The sequence below is a fragment of the Piliocolobus tephrosceles genome, chromosome 19, assembly GCF_002776525.5.
Source record: "Piliocolobus tephrosceles isolate RC106 chromosome 19, ASM277652v3, whole genome shotgun sequence".
Classification (NCBI taxonomy): domain Eukaryota; kingdom Metazoa; phylum Chordata; class Mammalia; order Primates; family Cercopithecidae; genus Piliocolobus; species Piliocolobus tephrosceles.
In genome coordinates, this window is record NC_045452.1 from 2056137 (window position 1) to 2071374 (window position 15238).

General features: G+C 48.6%; 1 protein-coding gene across 3 annotated transcripts in view; it reads right to left on the reverse strand.

Moving 5' to 3' along the window:
• The window catches only part of MICAL3 (microtubule associated monooxygenase, calponin and LIM domain containing 3), a 1031057-nt gene extending 1019742 nt beyond the window's left edge, over nt 1-11315 (reverse strand). For all 3 annotated transcript variants that reach the window (XM_031934616.1, XM_026447143.1, XM_031934617.1), the window contains exons 1-2: nt 11177-11315; nt 369-705 (exon numbers count right to left, since the gene is read on the reverse strand). In XM_031934616.1, the coding sequence (XP_031790476.1) occupies nt 369-632 (264 nt within the window). In that variant the 5' untranslated portion in view covers nt 633-705; nt 11177-11315. The remainder of the gene's footprint in view (nt 1-368; nt 706-11176) is intronic.
• Nucleotides 11316-15238: the final 3923 nt, after the last annotated feature.

Genomic DNA, 15238 nt, shown 5'->3' on the forward strand with positions numbered 1-15238 from the left:
AGGGCTTGGCTACGTCCCTGCTAAGTGACCTGCATCCTCCGAACCACATGAGGTTCAAAAGAGAGCTTTGGCAAAATAAAAAGTTCCCATGCCACTTGACTTTGGTTGTTCTTAAATACTTGAAATTTTGAATGTTCAATATGTAAATACATGAAATACGCTTAAAATAGGGTCTGGGTCACGCACAAACAAAAAGAGGTAAGAGATCCACAAAGTTTCAACAGGGTCGAAGCTTGATTTCCTGTGCTAGGTTGTGGCTAGACTTTGCGTGGTTCTCACTCAGCCTATCTCTAACTCAATCCTCCTCTTTGGCACCTGGATGAATCCTCATGTCAGTGACCCCCGGGCCCAATAGGATCAAAGCTTACCTTGGTGTTGGTGCAGGCTTTTCCCTTTTTGTAGTCTTTGTGACTGCCCCGTTTGTCCAACTTTGCCCAGAGGGCTTTGGCTTTCCAGTAGTTAAGCTTGGACTTGAGCTTGTGATAGAAGGAGCGGTAGTCTTTTGGCTTCAGTTCCAGGTGGTCACAGAGCTCCTGGAAGGCCTTGAGGGTTCCCTTGCAGGTGGTGGCCTGGACAAACCGGTCAAAGAGGACGTGAGCTGGGTTCATGGTCTCATGCTTCCTCTCCTCCATGCTGCCTCACTCTCAGCACTCCCAGCGGGGGCGGTGGGATGGCTGTGGGTCCACCTGACACTGTCACGTTAATCTGACAAAAAGAAAAAGATGGTCAGTATTTCTCTGTCTACAAACATTCTCCGGGAGACATACTCCTCTTCAAAGCAGAGTTCTCAACTGTCGCAGTCATCCATCCACAAGTATGGACTGCACACCTGCAATACTCCAGGCACTACAAGACATTGGGGCTGGAAAGGTGAGCAGGACGGTTTTTGCTCTCAAGGATCTGACAGTCTAGGAGATGAGGCAGACAGAGACACAGAATGTCTGGATGGACTGTACCAAGTGCCACTAAAGTGGGAGACACAAGGGGAGCTGGGAAGCAGAGAAAGAGGATCTAAGTCACTATTGGTAGTGAAGCAGGAGTCCTCACTGAAGATGAGCCTCTGAGAGGTGACAGCTGAGTCTCTCAGCACAAATGTTAGCCAGGCAGGGAAGAGGTGCAGGACATGGGAAAGTGATACAGGCAGGCCTGAGTGACTCATAGGGATCAAAGAGGCAAGGATGACTCCCAGGTCTCCAGCTTAGGCCCCAGATTAAACGGAGACATCAGGCCAATGGATTAAAAATAGAAGCACTCCTCGGTGCCGGTGGAGCGGCGAGCCACCTTCCCCACCGGCACCCACCGGCTCATGTGAGTCTGCGGAATCATTTTGGCGTCACATCTGGTGAATCCTCGCCACTGAAACTGTATTGGGAGGCAAAAGGACAAAGGACAAAACTAGAGAGTGGAGAGTGGGTCAGGGTGGCGAGGCAAGCGTGACCACAGAGCTGAGCACACACAGCCAGACCTCAGCGGCATGACCCCACTCACAACCCGGGGTGAGCACTGTCACACGAACCCTTGGTTTCCCTGTGTGTAAGGCAAGTAGGTTACACAGCACCCCTAAGACTCTTTACTTCTGAAGTTCTCCAAGGCTACTGCTGAGAAATCCACATGCCCACAGCACTTGTTCCTGGTGCTCACATCACGACGGTCCAGCACAGGCACATCACCAATTTACCAAGAGGCTGACCAACACAACTGGACTGGACTTTGCTCTAAAGATGTACCCTTGGGGTTGGGCGCAGACAGAGGAAGGGAGTGATTGATGCACTGTGTTCAGGAGGCATGTAGAAGCAAGAAACCGCCCACTATTCAGCTGCAGGTGCTGCTGAAACCAACTCTCGGAAGACAGGCGCCATGTTCCAGAATGACACAGAAGAGGCCCTGAAGCTCTCACTTTGGGTAAGACACGGAGCAGCAGTGTGAAGTAGAAATGACATGCCACTTCTCTCTGCACCTCACCATGGTATCATGGGATTAACCCAAACCAAATGAGATGCACCTTAAGTTTCATGAGAGAAAGTCATAACTAAATACAAGGAACTGCCCTCTCCGCCTTATGTTTTCTATGTCAACAGACACAACACTCATCACATAATGTGGAGGATACACTGCAGACAGAACACACCGGCTCGGCTGTTCGCTTCAAATATGTCACGTACTCAACAACCGCTCTTGGCTCTAGATATTAAAAACTACACTGTTGGCCCAGTGCGGTGGCTCATGCTTCTAATCCCAGCACTTTGGGAGGCCAAGGCGGGTGAATCACTTGAGGTCAGGAGTTCAAGACCAGCCTGGCCAACATGATGAAACCCTATCTCTACCAAAAAATACAAGAATTAGCAAGGCAGGGTGGCACACGCCTGTAATCCCAGCTACTCAGGAGGCTGAGGCATGAGAATTGCTTGAATTCGGGAGGCAGAGGTTGCAGTGAGCTGAGATTGTGCCACTGCACTCCAGCCTCAGCGACAGCGTAAGACCCTGTCTCAAAAACAAAACAAAACAAAAAAAATCCAGAAAAAACAATACACTGTTAACACATACAGCTTCTTCCAATAGCCACATGGCCAAGAGGCCAGCAAGAAATGGAGCTAACTGGAATTAACATTCAGTTTCCCCCAAAAAGAAAGGTTTTATTCTAGGTAGCAGAAAGATAAATACTTTACAGTTCCTAAAAAGGGCCCATTGTTTCTCTTACAAGTCAAGGCTTATCTTAGAAATGTCAGAAAGTCAAAAGACGGCTTGTAGGGCAGGAAAGAGCAGATGTGCTTATGCGAAGGCAGGAGAAACGGTGACAGCTGATAGCCCATGACTAGAAACAAAGGTCCCGCAGCATTTTCCACATCAGGGGCCCTCTTTGCCTCCTGACCTCTTTGTGGGGACTTTGGAGGCTTCACCTGCTCTTTGAGAAGCACACAGCACAGCGCAGTCCGGATCCTGTCTGTATGCCCTGCCTGCCTTCACAGTCAACCTCAACACCAGAGTCAGTGTTTGGTAAGCTTTGCATACGCTGGGTCTCATCCACCGCTACCTCATGTCAAAGAAGAAAATGACTTTTCTTTGTTCCTAAACAGTAGCCACTTTCGACTCCTTGCCAGGATTCAGAGCGCTCAGAACCACGACATTCTTGCTGAAGTCAAGACATTAAAGATCCTGCAACCCATAATTCCAAAACCCTTCCTGTCATAGCGCCTGCCTTGGCTTACATCTCCCCTGAAAGAGGGTCTTGGGCACTTATTTCCCAAGAAGAGTTCTTCCGTGTGAGCTAACAGCCCCTTGGTTAGCTGTAACCCACTCGAAGAGCTGCTAACCACCACAAAGAATTTCCAAATCAAACCCCACTACAGAGGAACGCCTTCACTAATAACTGTCCCCAATCCTTCTGCTAGTGAAAAACACTTAAATTAACAGATGTCAGCCACAGCTCCCAGAGAGCTGCAGAGCCAACCAGCAGGCAAGTATTAAGTCTCTGGCCGAAGAGATTTTGACCTGCAGGGCACTGGGGACAACAGATGAACAGAGGCAGGCTGGCTCCTGGAATAATGCGACCGGTACCCAAGGTAAGACAACACAAGATGAATTCCCTTGGGCTGCCTCACTTTTCCTGCTTTGCGGCTGAATGACTGCAGCGCAAAGATTCCTCCAGAGTGTGACAGCATTGCTCTGTGGCTCTGCTGGGCTGGGCCTGTCTCACTCTGCAAGGGGCTTACCCAGCATTCTCACTGGCTCTGACAACAGCCAGGAAGCAGGGCTATTCCTGTTACCGCCCCCATTTCCCTCATTCCTGAAGGTCAAAGCCAGATCATGCTCCTCCTGGCCTGTCCTGCACCACCCTGTGTACAGTTCATAATCACAGGAACCTGGAGACCAGGAAACCTGGCAGGAAGGTGCCAGAAATCCCAGCAACTGAAAAGCCAAGGTGTGCAAGGAAGGGGTAGAGGAAGTGCGGAGCCGGGCTTCTCCGGGTGGTTGCGGGGAGGAAGAGGAGGTGATGCCAGGTTTCCAGGCATCTGTGAGTCTCTGCCAGCTGACTCCAGCCTGCATGTTTTGTCCGCAGCAGCTGACTGCTGACTCAGAAGCCCCGCATGGGCCTTGTCTGTGGAGGACGGTACTGCAGAGACGGCTTCTGAAGCACATGCACGACCCGGTTATGTTTCTATTTACAACAAGAGTTGAAGGTTGTCACTGACTCCTAGCTGGCTATGAGAACATGCAAATCCCTAGTTCTTAGAAGAGGTAGCTGGATGTTTCTGGGGGAGTAGAAAGGAGAATCATCTTTAAAAACAGAAAAAGAAAAAAACAAAACAACAAAATACGAATGACACTTTGAGAGTATGGCATCAGAGTGAAGCTTAGTTTTCTCCCTAACCAATGCACCATGAACATACCAGCGAACGTGCAAATCTCTGAATCTTACACAGCAATCTGTGAACTGCGCCTTCCCCTAGCCCATTCAGTCAGAGATATGTCTCATCTAAATAGATCTTCAAAGCGGGTAGAAGGCCAGGTGCGATGGCTCATGCCTGTAATCCCAGCACTTTAGGAGGCCAAGGCGGGAAGATCACCTGAGCCCAGGAGTTCAAGACCAGCCTGGGCAACACAGTGAGATCCCGTCTCTTTAAAAAATAAAAAACAAAAAAATTAGCTGGGTGTGGTGGCATTCGCCTGTGGTCCCACCTACATGGGAAGCTGAGGTGGAAGGATTGCTTGAGCCCAGGAGGTCGAGGCTGCAGTGAGCCATGATCATGCCAATGCACTCCAGCCTGGGAGACACAGCAAGATCCTGTCTCAAAAACCAAAAAAAGAAAAAGGTGGAGAGGAACACTTGCTTTGGAACGCCATCAGGAGGAAGCTTAGATGAAAAATGCACTATGGATTACTGAGATTCCCTCATATTTTCCCTCAGAAACCAGGACCCAAATTGCCAACATGCCTCGGGCTCCTGATCTGTCTTCCTGCAACATATGCAACTTAGCATCATCATTTGAAAAGGCTGTCCTTTCTGTACCAAGTAGTCTTGGTATCCTTGTCAAAAATCATTTGACCACAAGCGAGGTGCATGAGGCTGACTGAGGCAGGAAGATTATTTGATCCTCCCAGGACCCTGAATCCAGCCTGGGCAATACAGCAAGACCCCATTTCTTAAAAAAAAAATCATTTGACCATATATGTTAGGGTATGTTTCTGGGCCCTCTATTGTATTTCCATTGGTTTATATGTCTGTCTTTATGCCAGTACCACACTGTTTTGATTAGTACAGCTTTATAGTAAGTTTTGAAATCAGGAAGCACAAGTCCTCCAGCTTTGGTCTCCTTTAGAAGGACTGTTTTGGCTATTCAGGGTCCCTTGAGATTCCATGTAAATTTTAGGATGAGTTTTTCTATTTCTTTTTTTTTTTTTTTTTGAGACAGAGTCTCACTCTGTTGCCCAGGCTGGAGTGCAGTGGTGTGATCTCCACTCACTGCAAGCTCCACCTCCCGGGTTAACGCCATTCACCTGCCTCAGCCTCGCGTGTAACTGGTACTACAGGCGCCCGCCACCGCGCCCGGCTAATTTTTGTATTTTTAGTACAGACAGGGTTTCACCATGTTAGCCAGGGTGGTCTCGATCTCCTGACCTCATGATCTGCCCGTCTCAGCCTCCCAAAGTGTTGGGATTACAGGCGTGAGCCACCGCACCCAGCCAAGGGTTTTTCTATTTCTACAAAAAAAAAAAAAAATCACTGGGATTTTGATAGAGATTACATTGAATGTGTATTGTTTGGGTAATTCTGACATCTTAACAATAGTAAGTCTTTCAGCCCATAAGGATGAATTTGTTCTCATTTACCTTGTAATTTATTCCAGTGATGTTTTTTAGTTTTCATTGTACAAGGCTTTCACCTCCTTGGCTAATTCCAAAGTGTTTTATTATTTTTGATGCTACTGTAAACAGAATTATTTTCATCATTTCCTTTTCAGACTGTTCACTATTAGTATATAAAAATGTAACTGGCTGGGCACTGTGGCTCATACCTGTAATCCCAGCACTTTGGAAGGCCGAGGCGGGCGGATCACAAGGTCAGGAGATCAAGACCATCCTGGCTAACACGGTGAAACCTTGTCTCTACTAAAAATATAAAAAAATTAGCCGGGTGCAGTGGTGTGCACCTGTAGTCCCAGCTACTCAGGAGGCTGAGGCAGGAGAATGGCGTGAACCCGAAAGGCAGAGTTTGCAGTGAGCCGAGATCACGCCACTGCACCCCAGCCTGGGTGACAGAGCGAGACTCCATCTCAAAAAAAAAAAAAAGTAACTGATTTTTGTGTATTAACTTTGTATCCTGCTACTTTGCTGAATTTATGTATTAGCCTTGAACAGGTTTTTTTTGGTGGAATCTGTAGGATTTTCTATACATAAGATCACATCATCTACAAATGGAGATAATTGTCTTCCTTTCCAATTTAGATGCCTTTTAATTTCTTTTTTTGGCCTAATTGCTCTGGATAGAACTTCAGTACTATATTGGATAGAAGAGGCAAAAGTGGGCATCTTTGTCTTGTTCCTGATCATAAGAGGAAAAGCTTTTCGTCTCTCACTGTTGAATATGATGCGTGCCGTGGTTTTTCACATATGGCTTTTACTAGGCGAAGGTAGTTTTCTTCTATTCCTAGTCTGGTGAGTATTTCTATCATGAGAAGGTATTGAATCCACATGTATTGCATCCTGGGATCTATCCTGACTCTCTATCCTTTTTATCATCAAGCTGACACTCGGCGGGATGGAGAGAAAACATGAAGCCAGCTCCTCCCCCCACCACTGTGCCCTTCCCCTCTCCTGCCTGTCACTCACCCGGCTGCACTCCTCATCTGCTCCTGCCACTCTGCAAGGACATTATTTAAATGTCTCTCTCCTCCACTAACTGTGAACTTCCTTAGGGTAGGGACTAGGTCTCTGCGCTATAACCTGACTTGGAGTAGAAATAGGTCGTGTTTCTGTGGAGGTGATGAGGGTAGGAAGGAGCCCAGCAGCTCTGTACTTGAAGGACCGGTCCTGGGGAAAGCACTAGCCTGGCCTGTGTGGCTGCAGAAGGTGAAGGAGAACTGGACACATGTTAGAGAGAGACGTCCAATGTGCTACCAAAAAGCGGTATCCAGGAGTGCACAGTCAGCCTGGGCGGGCGGTGACAGTCTATGAAGAACACTCGCAAGAGTGTGGCACTTTTCTCATGACCCGCACTCTGCTGGGCTGCGTGTGGATCACCCCTCTCTAGAGGCATCTGAGAAGAGCTGGGCCCAGATAACCCCTGGGTTCTCTTCCAAGTCCCTAATCCTGCAGGACCATATGGTCCTAACCCTTATGTTGTATCTTTTCTAATTGTTCATTTCTATTCTTTGCTAACAACCTATTTCTTCATGAAAACCAAGTTAAGAACATCTACGCAACTGAAAATGAAATGAGTTAGAAGTGAGCTGACCTCTGCCTTGCAGTTCTGTCACCCCAAACACACATTAAAGTGTCTGAATCACAACGAGGCACCAAATAAACATAATCACTGATGATGATGTCAGTTCACGTTCAAAGTAACCCCCAAAACAAGTAGTGAAGAAGAATGCCTGAGGCCCACCATCTCACAGTCTCCTCATCTGTAAAACGAAAATCACAGGATTCTGTAGGAAGTAAGGTAATGAATGTAGAATGTTTATCCGTGCCAGGAACAGAGCAAGCCCCAACCAACAGTAGCGCTGTTATCATCTAGTAGTTTATCAATAAACCCCAGCAATGAAAGTGCATACTCAGTCTACACAACGGAACAACAGGGTTCAGATGGTTTTGTTTTTTGAAGGAAAGAAAAATGGTTTGGAACTTTCTCTGCTCCATGATCACTCTTCCCCTCTCCCTCCATCTGCTCTAGAAAGCGTGAGAATGGCATTGGGTGGGCGGAGGGGGGAGCCTAAAGGCGTAAGATCTGTGTAATTCCTGCCAAACTGTAGTGTTAAACGTGACAGAAGATACTGAGTCGTTACTACTCGGTGTCACATCCACGCCTATGGCATCTTCGCCACCATCCCGCGAGGCAACATGTATGACCTCCATTCTGCAGGCAGGGCAAGTGCAGCTTAAAGAAGGTGAAAGGTCACAAAAGCAAGAAGGAGGCAGTGCAGGCATGTTTTGGGTCCAGACTTGTCCAGTTGAGAGCCTAAGTCCTTAGCCATTATGAAAAACCACCTAAGAATACAGCTTGAGAAATAAAAAGTTCATGAGAATGCATGCCTCTAGTCCCTAACCACCCGAGAGCAGGAACTTGCCTGCCAGGAAGATAGCTGCCCAGCTAGCAATGGATATGCAATTTCAAGTAAATTTAGCAAGGACACACAATACAGGATTATTTTTCTCCTCATGATTTATCACTGCATCTGCTCCTTTGAAATGGAGCCCTTCCCAAATGGCAGTGAGAGCAGTCTGGTTTCACAGTAATTCTTCTCACGGGCTGCCAAAAGGCTAAGCAACTAAAACAGCGCTAACACGGTCCGGATCAGTCAGCGTTCTGCAGCAGGCTCCTGCACCCCAGCAATCAGCAACACCTACGAGGAGTCAATTACAAAACATTTTCCAACCACCTAATACCATTCCATCTATTGTAGGAGCCTGGGGAAGGACAGAAGGTGGACTTCAACCTGCCCACTGTCAACAACAGTACAGACCAAAAGACCAACACCTTCCTGACCCACCAATCCAAGAACCCTACTCTCAGGGGTGATGAAAGGCCTCTGGGTGGAGAGAAAGTCTCACTGAGGATGTGGGGAAACACAACTAAAGGAGAACCCCAAGAAAAAGCTGTTCTCCTCAAGGGCCGGAATCCAATCTGTTAGGCTGGTGCAGAAGTCAGTGTAGTTACTTTTGCCATTACTTTGAACGGCAAAAACCGCACTGACTTTTGCACCACCAACTCTGCTGAGCACCACGTACCCAGTTCCAGGTACACAGCAGGTGCTCGATCAGGTTCTGCTGATTAAAGGGCTTCCCAGTCACCTACACTTGTGCAGACCCGGGAAGCTGGCTGGTTGGTAGACCGCACAGGGCAACCGCCAGGCCACGGCACACAGGGAGAGATGACTAGAGAACTTGCGGAAAACAGGCAAGGTCCCACCAAGGCACTCGGTCAGGTCGTTTCCTTTCTCTCCCGGGACAGAACCCGCAGCTAAGGCTTTCCAACACTGGCCCAAAACACAGCTGGCAGGAGACTAACCTGGAACAGAATCTGGGGTTTCTCAGATGTCTCGCCTACCTGTCATCACTGCCACAGAACCACAAAATACACTGCAGTCAAGGCTCAGCACCATGTGAAAGGTCATCTAGGCCCACCAGCCATCCCACACCTGCCTATCGATGACATGTCAACAGCACCAAGCTGAGCAGCTTGCAACCAATGTTCATTCCTTAAGGATTCCATTCCTGTGTAGAAGACCAAAATAGGCTGGGTGTGGCGGCTCATGCCTGTAATCCTAGCCCTTTGGGAGTGTGAAGCAGGAGCACTGCTTTAGAAGGAGTTCAAAACCAGCCTGGGCAATATAGCAAGACCCTCATCTCTACAAAAAATTAAAAAATTAAAAAATTAGCAGGGCATAGTGACACACACCTGTCGTCCTAGCTACCCAGGAGGTCGAGACTGCAGTGAGCCATGGTTGCGCCACTGCATTCCAGCCTGGGGACGGAGTGACACAGTCTCAAACAAACAAACAAACAAAAAACCATAAACAAAAACACCATTTCTCTCAAAACCGCCATGGTTCTCAGTTTTTCCACCTTCTTGGCATTCTTCCACAAGCTTCTATCGGTAATCAACGTCTATGCCCATCTCATCTGCCTTCCCTCCAATGACAGTGAGTAACATCTGGCATGTCTAGCTGAAGCCAGCCTCCGCCTGTGCTTCTGACCCTGGCCCCGTTCTTACTCAAGCATGCTGCCTCCCACACTGGTCCCTTCCCTGCAGTGATCCTCCCTCACCCCACTCAACTGTCTTCGGCAAGGACACGTCTTTCAACACCTAGTCCAGACCCCACCCACCCCAACTAACTTACTTTGCTCCCCTTGACGGTAAAACTCGCTGAAAGAATTGTCAATGCTTTGTTCACAACTTTCTCTTCTCCCACTATCTTTGAACCTCCAACAAGTAGACCTTGTCCTCAGCCCTAAACAGAAATGCCTCATCAAGGTCATGAATGACCTCCATGCTGTCCAATCCAATGATCAGTTCTCAACCCCTGTTTTTCTCAACCTGTCTGCAGCGCAAGTCACAGCTCACCTGCACACAACCCCACCAGCCTCCAGGACAAGGGGACACTGCCCTCTGGGTCCGGCTGTGGCCTCATAGCCCCTCTCTGTATCCTTTGCTGGTCCCAGACCCATCCCAAGCCTCTGCATGTTGAAATGGCCCTGGAATTAACTCAGTCTTTGATCTCTTTTGAAACTACATCTCCTTCTACATCAGTGGCTTTTAAACTGTGATCTACAGTTAAAAAAAAAAAAGTCTCGTACTGTGATCTGGGACACAGCTCTCTTTTTACATAAATTTAATTTTAAAAACGTTTCATAGGACAAAATTCCCCCATCAGTCGACATAAAAGTAAACATTTTACAACAGCCCTTACTACTGAGATATTGTTTTCAATTCTATTTCATTTTTTGAAAATGGCTGGTGCCCACTGTACTGACTTCGTGACCCACCGAGACACAACCCCCTGTGAAAGCTATGCCCTGGAGGATTCTCCCTCCCGTAGCTTCATCTACACAGTAGCGATAACCAAAGGTGCCTTAATATTTATTTCCTCTCTCCTGAACTTGCACAACCAATCGCCTATGTGACATTTCTACCTGGCTGTTTGACAGGCATCTCTAACTTGAAGCACTGGAGTCCCTACTCCCGATGCCTCTCGCCAGAGCCTGTTCCTTCCCTAGTGTTCTGCGTCTTGGTAAACAGCACCGCCAGATACCCAGAAGCTCCACCCAAAACCTTACCCCGTCTGCCTTTCTGTCACAACCCACGGTTCGTTCTTCAGAAAATTCTGTGTTCTGCCTTCAAATACAGCCAAACCCAACCACTTCTCACCATGTTTTCTCTGTCATCCTCACTGAGACACCACCAGCTCTCACTTGCTCATTGCATGAGCCTCCCCTACTTCTGCTCCTCCAAACCCACCTCCAGAATATTCCACAAAGCAGCCAGAGCATCCACTTAAAACATGCATCAGATACGTCGACTGCCGCACCTCAGCCCCAGGTCAGGTCCTGCCACTCTCCCCAGCACTCCTTAGGCCCAGCCAGACGGCCTCCCTGGGCGGGGCTGCCCTGGCCAGTCATGCAGAGTGCCCCTCGCTTTTCAGGTCTTGGCTCACCTTATCAGAGAGAGCTCTGCTGACCACACCCAGGAAAGAACGCCCTGCCCCTGCCCGTCACTCTCGACCCGCATCCTGTGGACACTGTGTACAAAGCATGTCCCTTCCCTCTATCTCCCCTGGCAGAAGTAAGCCCAGCTATGAGAATAGAGTGGAGCATGAGCACACAGTGACTCCAGAGCATTCTCCTGCTGAGGTGCCCGTCCACTGCCTGCCACCCGCCCGGATACACCTGCTTTGTCCTCAAGGACAAATCAGGAGTTGGTAAACTGTCTTCACTAAATTTCCTCAGCTGATTCAGCCATGACTTCCCATCTCAGCCAGCATAAAAGCAAATATAAAATAGTGGCCCACAAGGCCCTATAAACGTGTCATAAACATTTTGGTCTCAGGACTGCTCTATACACTTCAGAGCTACGGAGGACCAGAGTTCGAGGCTGCAGGGAACTACGATCATACCACTGCACTCTAGCCTGGGGGACAGAGCGAGACCGTCTCTGAAAAAAAAATTATTGAGGACCCAAAGAGCTATCAATATTTACTATATGTAAAGTTAAACCTGAGACAAAATTTCAATATTAATTCATTTTAAAATAACAATTAACATACCTTATGAAAAAAATTACTTTCCAAGACAGAAATTTAGTGAGAAGAGTGACAGTGTTCTACATTTCTGCAAACCTCTTTAATGTCTGGCAGCCAGATTCTCCCGCCTGCTCTGTCTACAGCAGCAGCACAGATCACGTAGCCTCTAGAAAAGCCCACTGTACACACCTGGGCAAACAAGGGCGGAAAATGCACACAACAGCACTCAGTATTATTACAAAAACAGTTCTGACCTCATGGAGCCCCCATGAGACCTGCGCCCATACACACGCCTTCCCACTGTTGCCTCCTTTCCTGCCACCAGCCTCTCCCATCCCCACCGGCCGCAATGGCCTCCCCATGTTCCCCACCTACCAGACACCCTCTCACCTCAGCCTTCGCATCTGTAGCTCCTTTTGTCTAAAAATGCTCTTCCCTCCGATCCATTCACTCAAAAAATATTACTGAGCATCTATTATGGGCCGAGCACTCTTCTATGCTCCAGAAATAACAGCGGTGAACAGAGAAAACAAGCTCTGACTTCCAGGCCACAAGCCTTCTACTAATGCAGCTGACACACATATTCAAACGCCAGCTTCTCAATGTGGACTTCCCTGGCCACACTGTTTAAACCTGCTCATCCTCTTTCCCTGGTTTTCTCCAAAGCACTTACCACAATTTGACATACTCCAAATGTTTTTTTTGTGTGTGTGTGGGTTTTTGTTTTGTTTTTGTTTTTTTTTTTGAGACAGGCTCACTCTGTCACCCAGCCTGGAGTGCAGTGGCATAATCATAGCTCAGTGCAACTTCCTGGGCTCAGGTGATTCTCCTGCCTCAGCCTCCTGAGTCGCTGGGACCACAGGCGCATACCACCAAGCATAGCTAATTGTTTTTTATTTGTAGAGATGGGGTCTCACTATGTTGCCCAGGCTAGTCTCGAACTCCTGGGCTTCAAGCAATCCTCTTGCCTTGGCCTGCCACTGGGATTACAGGTGTGAGCCACCACACCCAGCCTCTAAATGTTATTTACTTACAATCTATCTTTCTGCTACAATGTAAATTCTGGAAGGGTGAAGATTTTTGCCATTTTGTTCACTGTTGCATCCTTGCACCTGGAACAGTCCCTGGACCACAACAGGTGGTGCACAGTGAGGGCCACCTGATGAACACACGGCTATGTTTCCGAACTTCTCCAGGCAGAACTGAGTTAGGATATGAGACAGAAGTCGTATCAAATGAAAATGAACTGTGTGCTTTCAGGCAGTGTCACCAGGCTGGGAATCACAGAGATTGGGACCCCTTCAACGGGAGCCCAGATGGCTTCTGCCCAGCGGGGGAGGTGCTCCCCTGGAGACCTGCCCTTTTTCCATGACCACGACCGGCCCTGGACCTGGCTCACACAGACTCTGCCCAGCAGGCCCTACACCCAGCTCAGGACCTGTTCTTGCCAGCAGGAGAAGAGAGCCTGTCAGGAGCCAGGACCTGGAGGCAGCTTTGTTTCAACAGCCAAACACTTTCAGTGTAACTGTTCCCTATGAAAAGAAACTGGTTTCTAGAAAAGAACTGTGGTATCAGTGTCAGCAAATGCTATGGAACAGGCCCAGCCCACTTCCCCAGAGACGAGTAGGACACCTAATATTTCTGATTCCAAGTTACCTGTATGGCTAACATCTGCAGGAGAAAGCCACAAAGCTGCCACAAGCCCAGGTGTCATACAAGGCAACATTTCTTCGTCGGAGGCAGGAGGACACAGGACTCAATGGGTACTCGCTGGGCGGCGACGAGGAGACTGCCCAGTGAGAGGGAGAGCTGCACACTGAAACGCCAGCCTCAGGAGTAGAATGGGGGTGGGACAAAAGCATATTTTCTGCAAGTCCCTGCAGTGAGGACTGATGTGGCCGTACCTGCCCCGTCATCTCCACACACAGGTGGGACCCCAATACTGCCTTCTGCAATACCCCCACTGGTTCCTCCAGCCTAGCCTTGTGTCTTGGGGCCCCCAGCCCGTCCCCACCCTCCTAATGACCCTCTTCCGATCATCTTTTCACTCCCTCTCCAATCTGGCCTCTGTCTCCAACACTCCACTGACGGTGACGGTGGCTTTCAAGCGAGGCGGGCTCAGATGCATTCCAGTCCTATCTGGCTAGCTCCCTGGCTGCAGCGCTTCCTGGAACCCGCCCTCCCCTGGCTGTGCTCTGCCTCTGGCTTCTGCCTACTCTCCTCGCCGCCCTCCAGTCTCTCAGCTGCAATTCTTTCATCTGCCGCTCTCGTAAAATTGGATAGCCCTTGATTTTTATCATTCTGACCTTGCTCTGGAGATCCAAAGCTACTAAACATCTCCACTTAGCCATCCACAGGTGCCTCCCACCAAGGAACTCTACCTACCCCACATGGAGTCAAACCCGCCACCCACCAAATGGAAATCTGGGGTCATCTCAGACTCTTCTCTGTTCTCCACTCCTCAACCCAACCTGTTGATTCTAACTTTACAATGTTCATCTCCCTACCATGATCCTGGTGGAAGCCCTGAGATTTCTAGTGTGAAAGGAAAATAAATCTCAGGGCCCCATACTCACTAAGCCAAAGGGAAAGGCCAAGCTGGGAAGTGTCATGCAAACCCACCTTCCATTCTGGTTCCTGAATAAGATGTCTACAAAGACGACTCCCTCACATTCTGCCCACAGGGAAATTCCTTGTGGGTGCCAAGATCTTTACCCTAAAGCATTTCTGTCAAAATTCACCATGGCAACGTGAGTTGACAGCTTATCTTCACAGGTGCGGGGACATAAGACAGAACTCAAGTCACCCCTCTGCCCACCTGTGACAAACGTGTATCTGACTATTTCCTCTGCTCTACTGTCTACGTTATCTCATGTAAAAATGCAGATTCAGAGTCAAAGGCATCAATGACTATTTTTCCCTTCCCTCAACATGAAAATTGTGTATATTCTCAATATCCCACTTTCTCCCTTAAATACTGAAGCTCTCAAAATCATCTTTGGAGAAAGGCATAGACCCATCTCCCGGGCGTGCATCCTTAACTTTGGCAAATGAACCTCTTAAAATGACTGAGACTTGAGACTTGTCTTGGTCATTTTCCTTGATTGACACCAGCTTGGACTAGCACAGCTGCCCCTCAATCTTTGTGTGTGTGTGTGCTCTGTTGCCCAGGCTGGAGTGTAATGGCGCAATCTCAGCTCACTGCAACCTCCACCTCCAGGGTTCAAGTGATTCTCCTGTCTCGGCCTCCCCAGTAGCTGGGATTACAGGCACGCGCGACC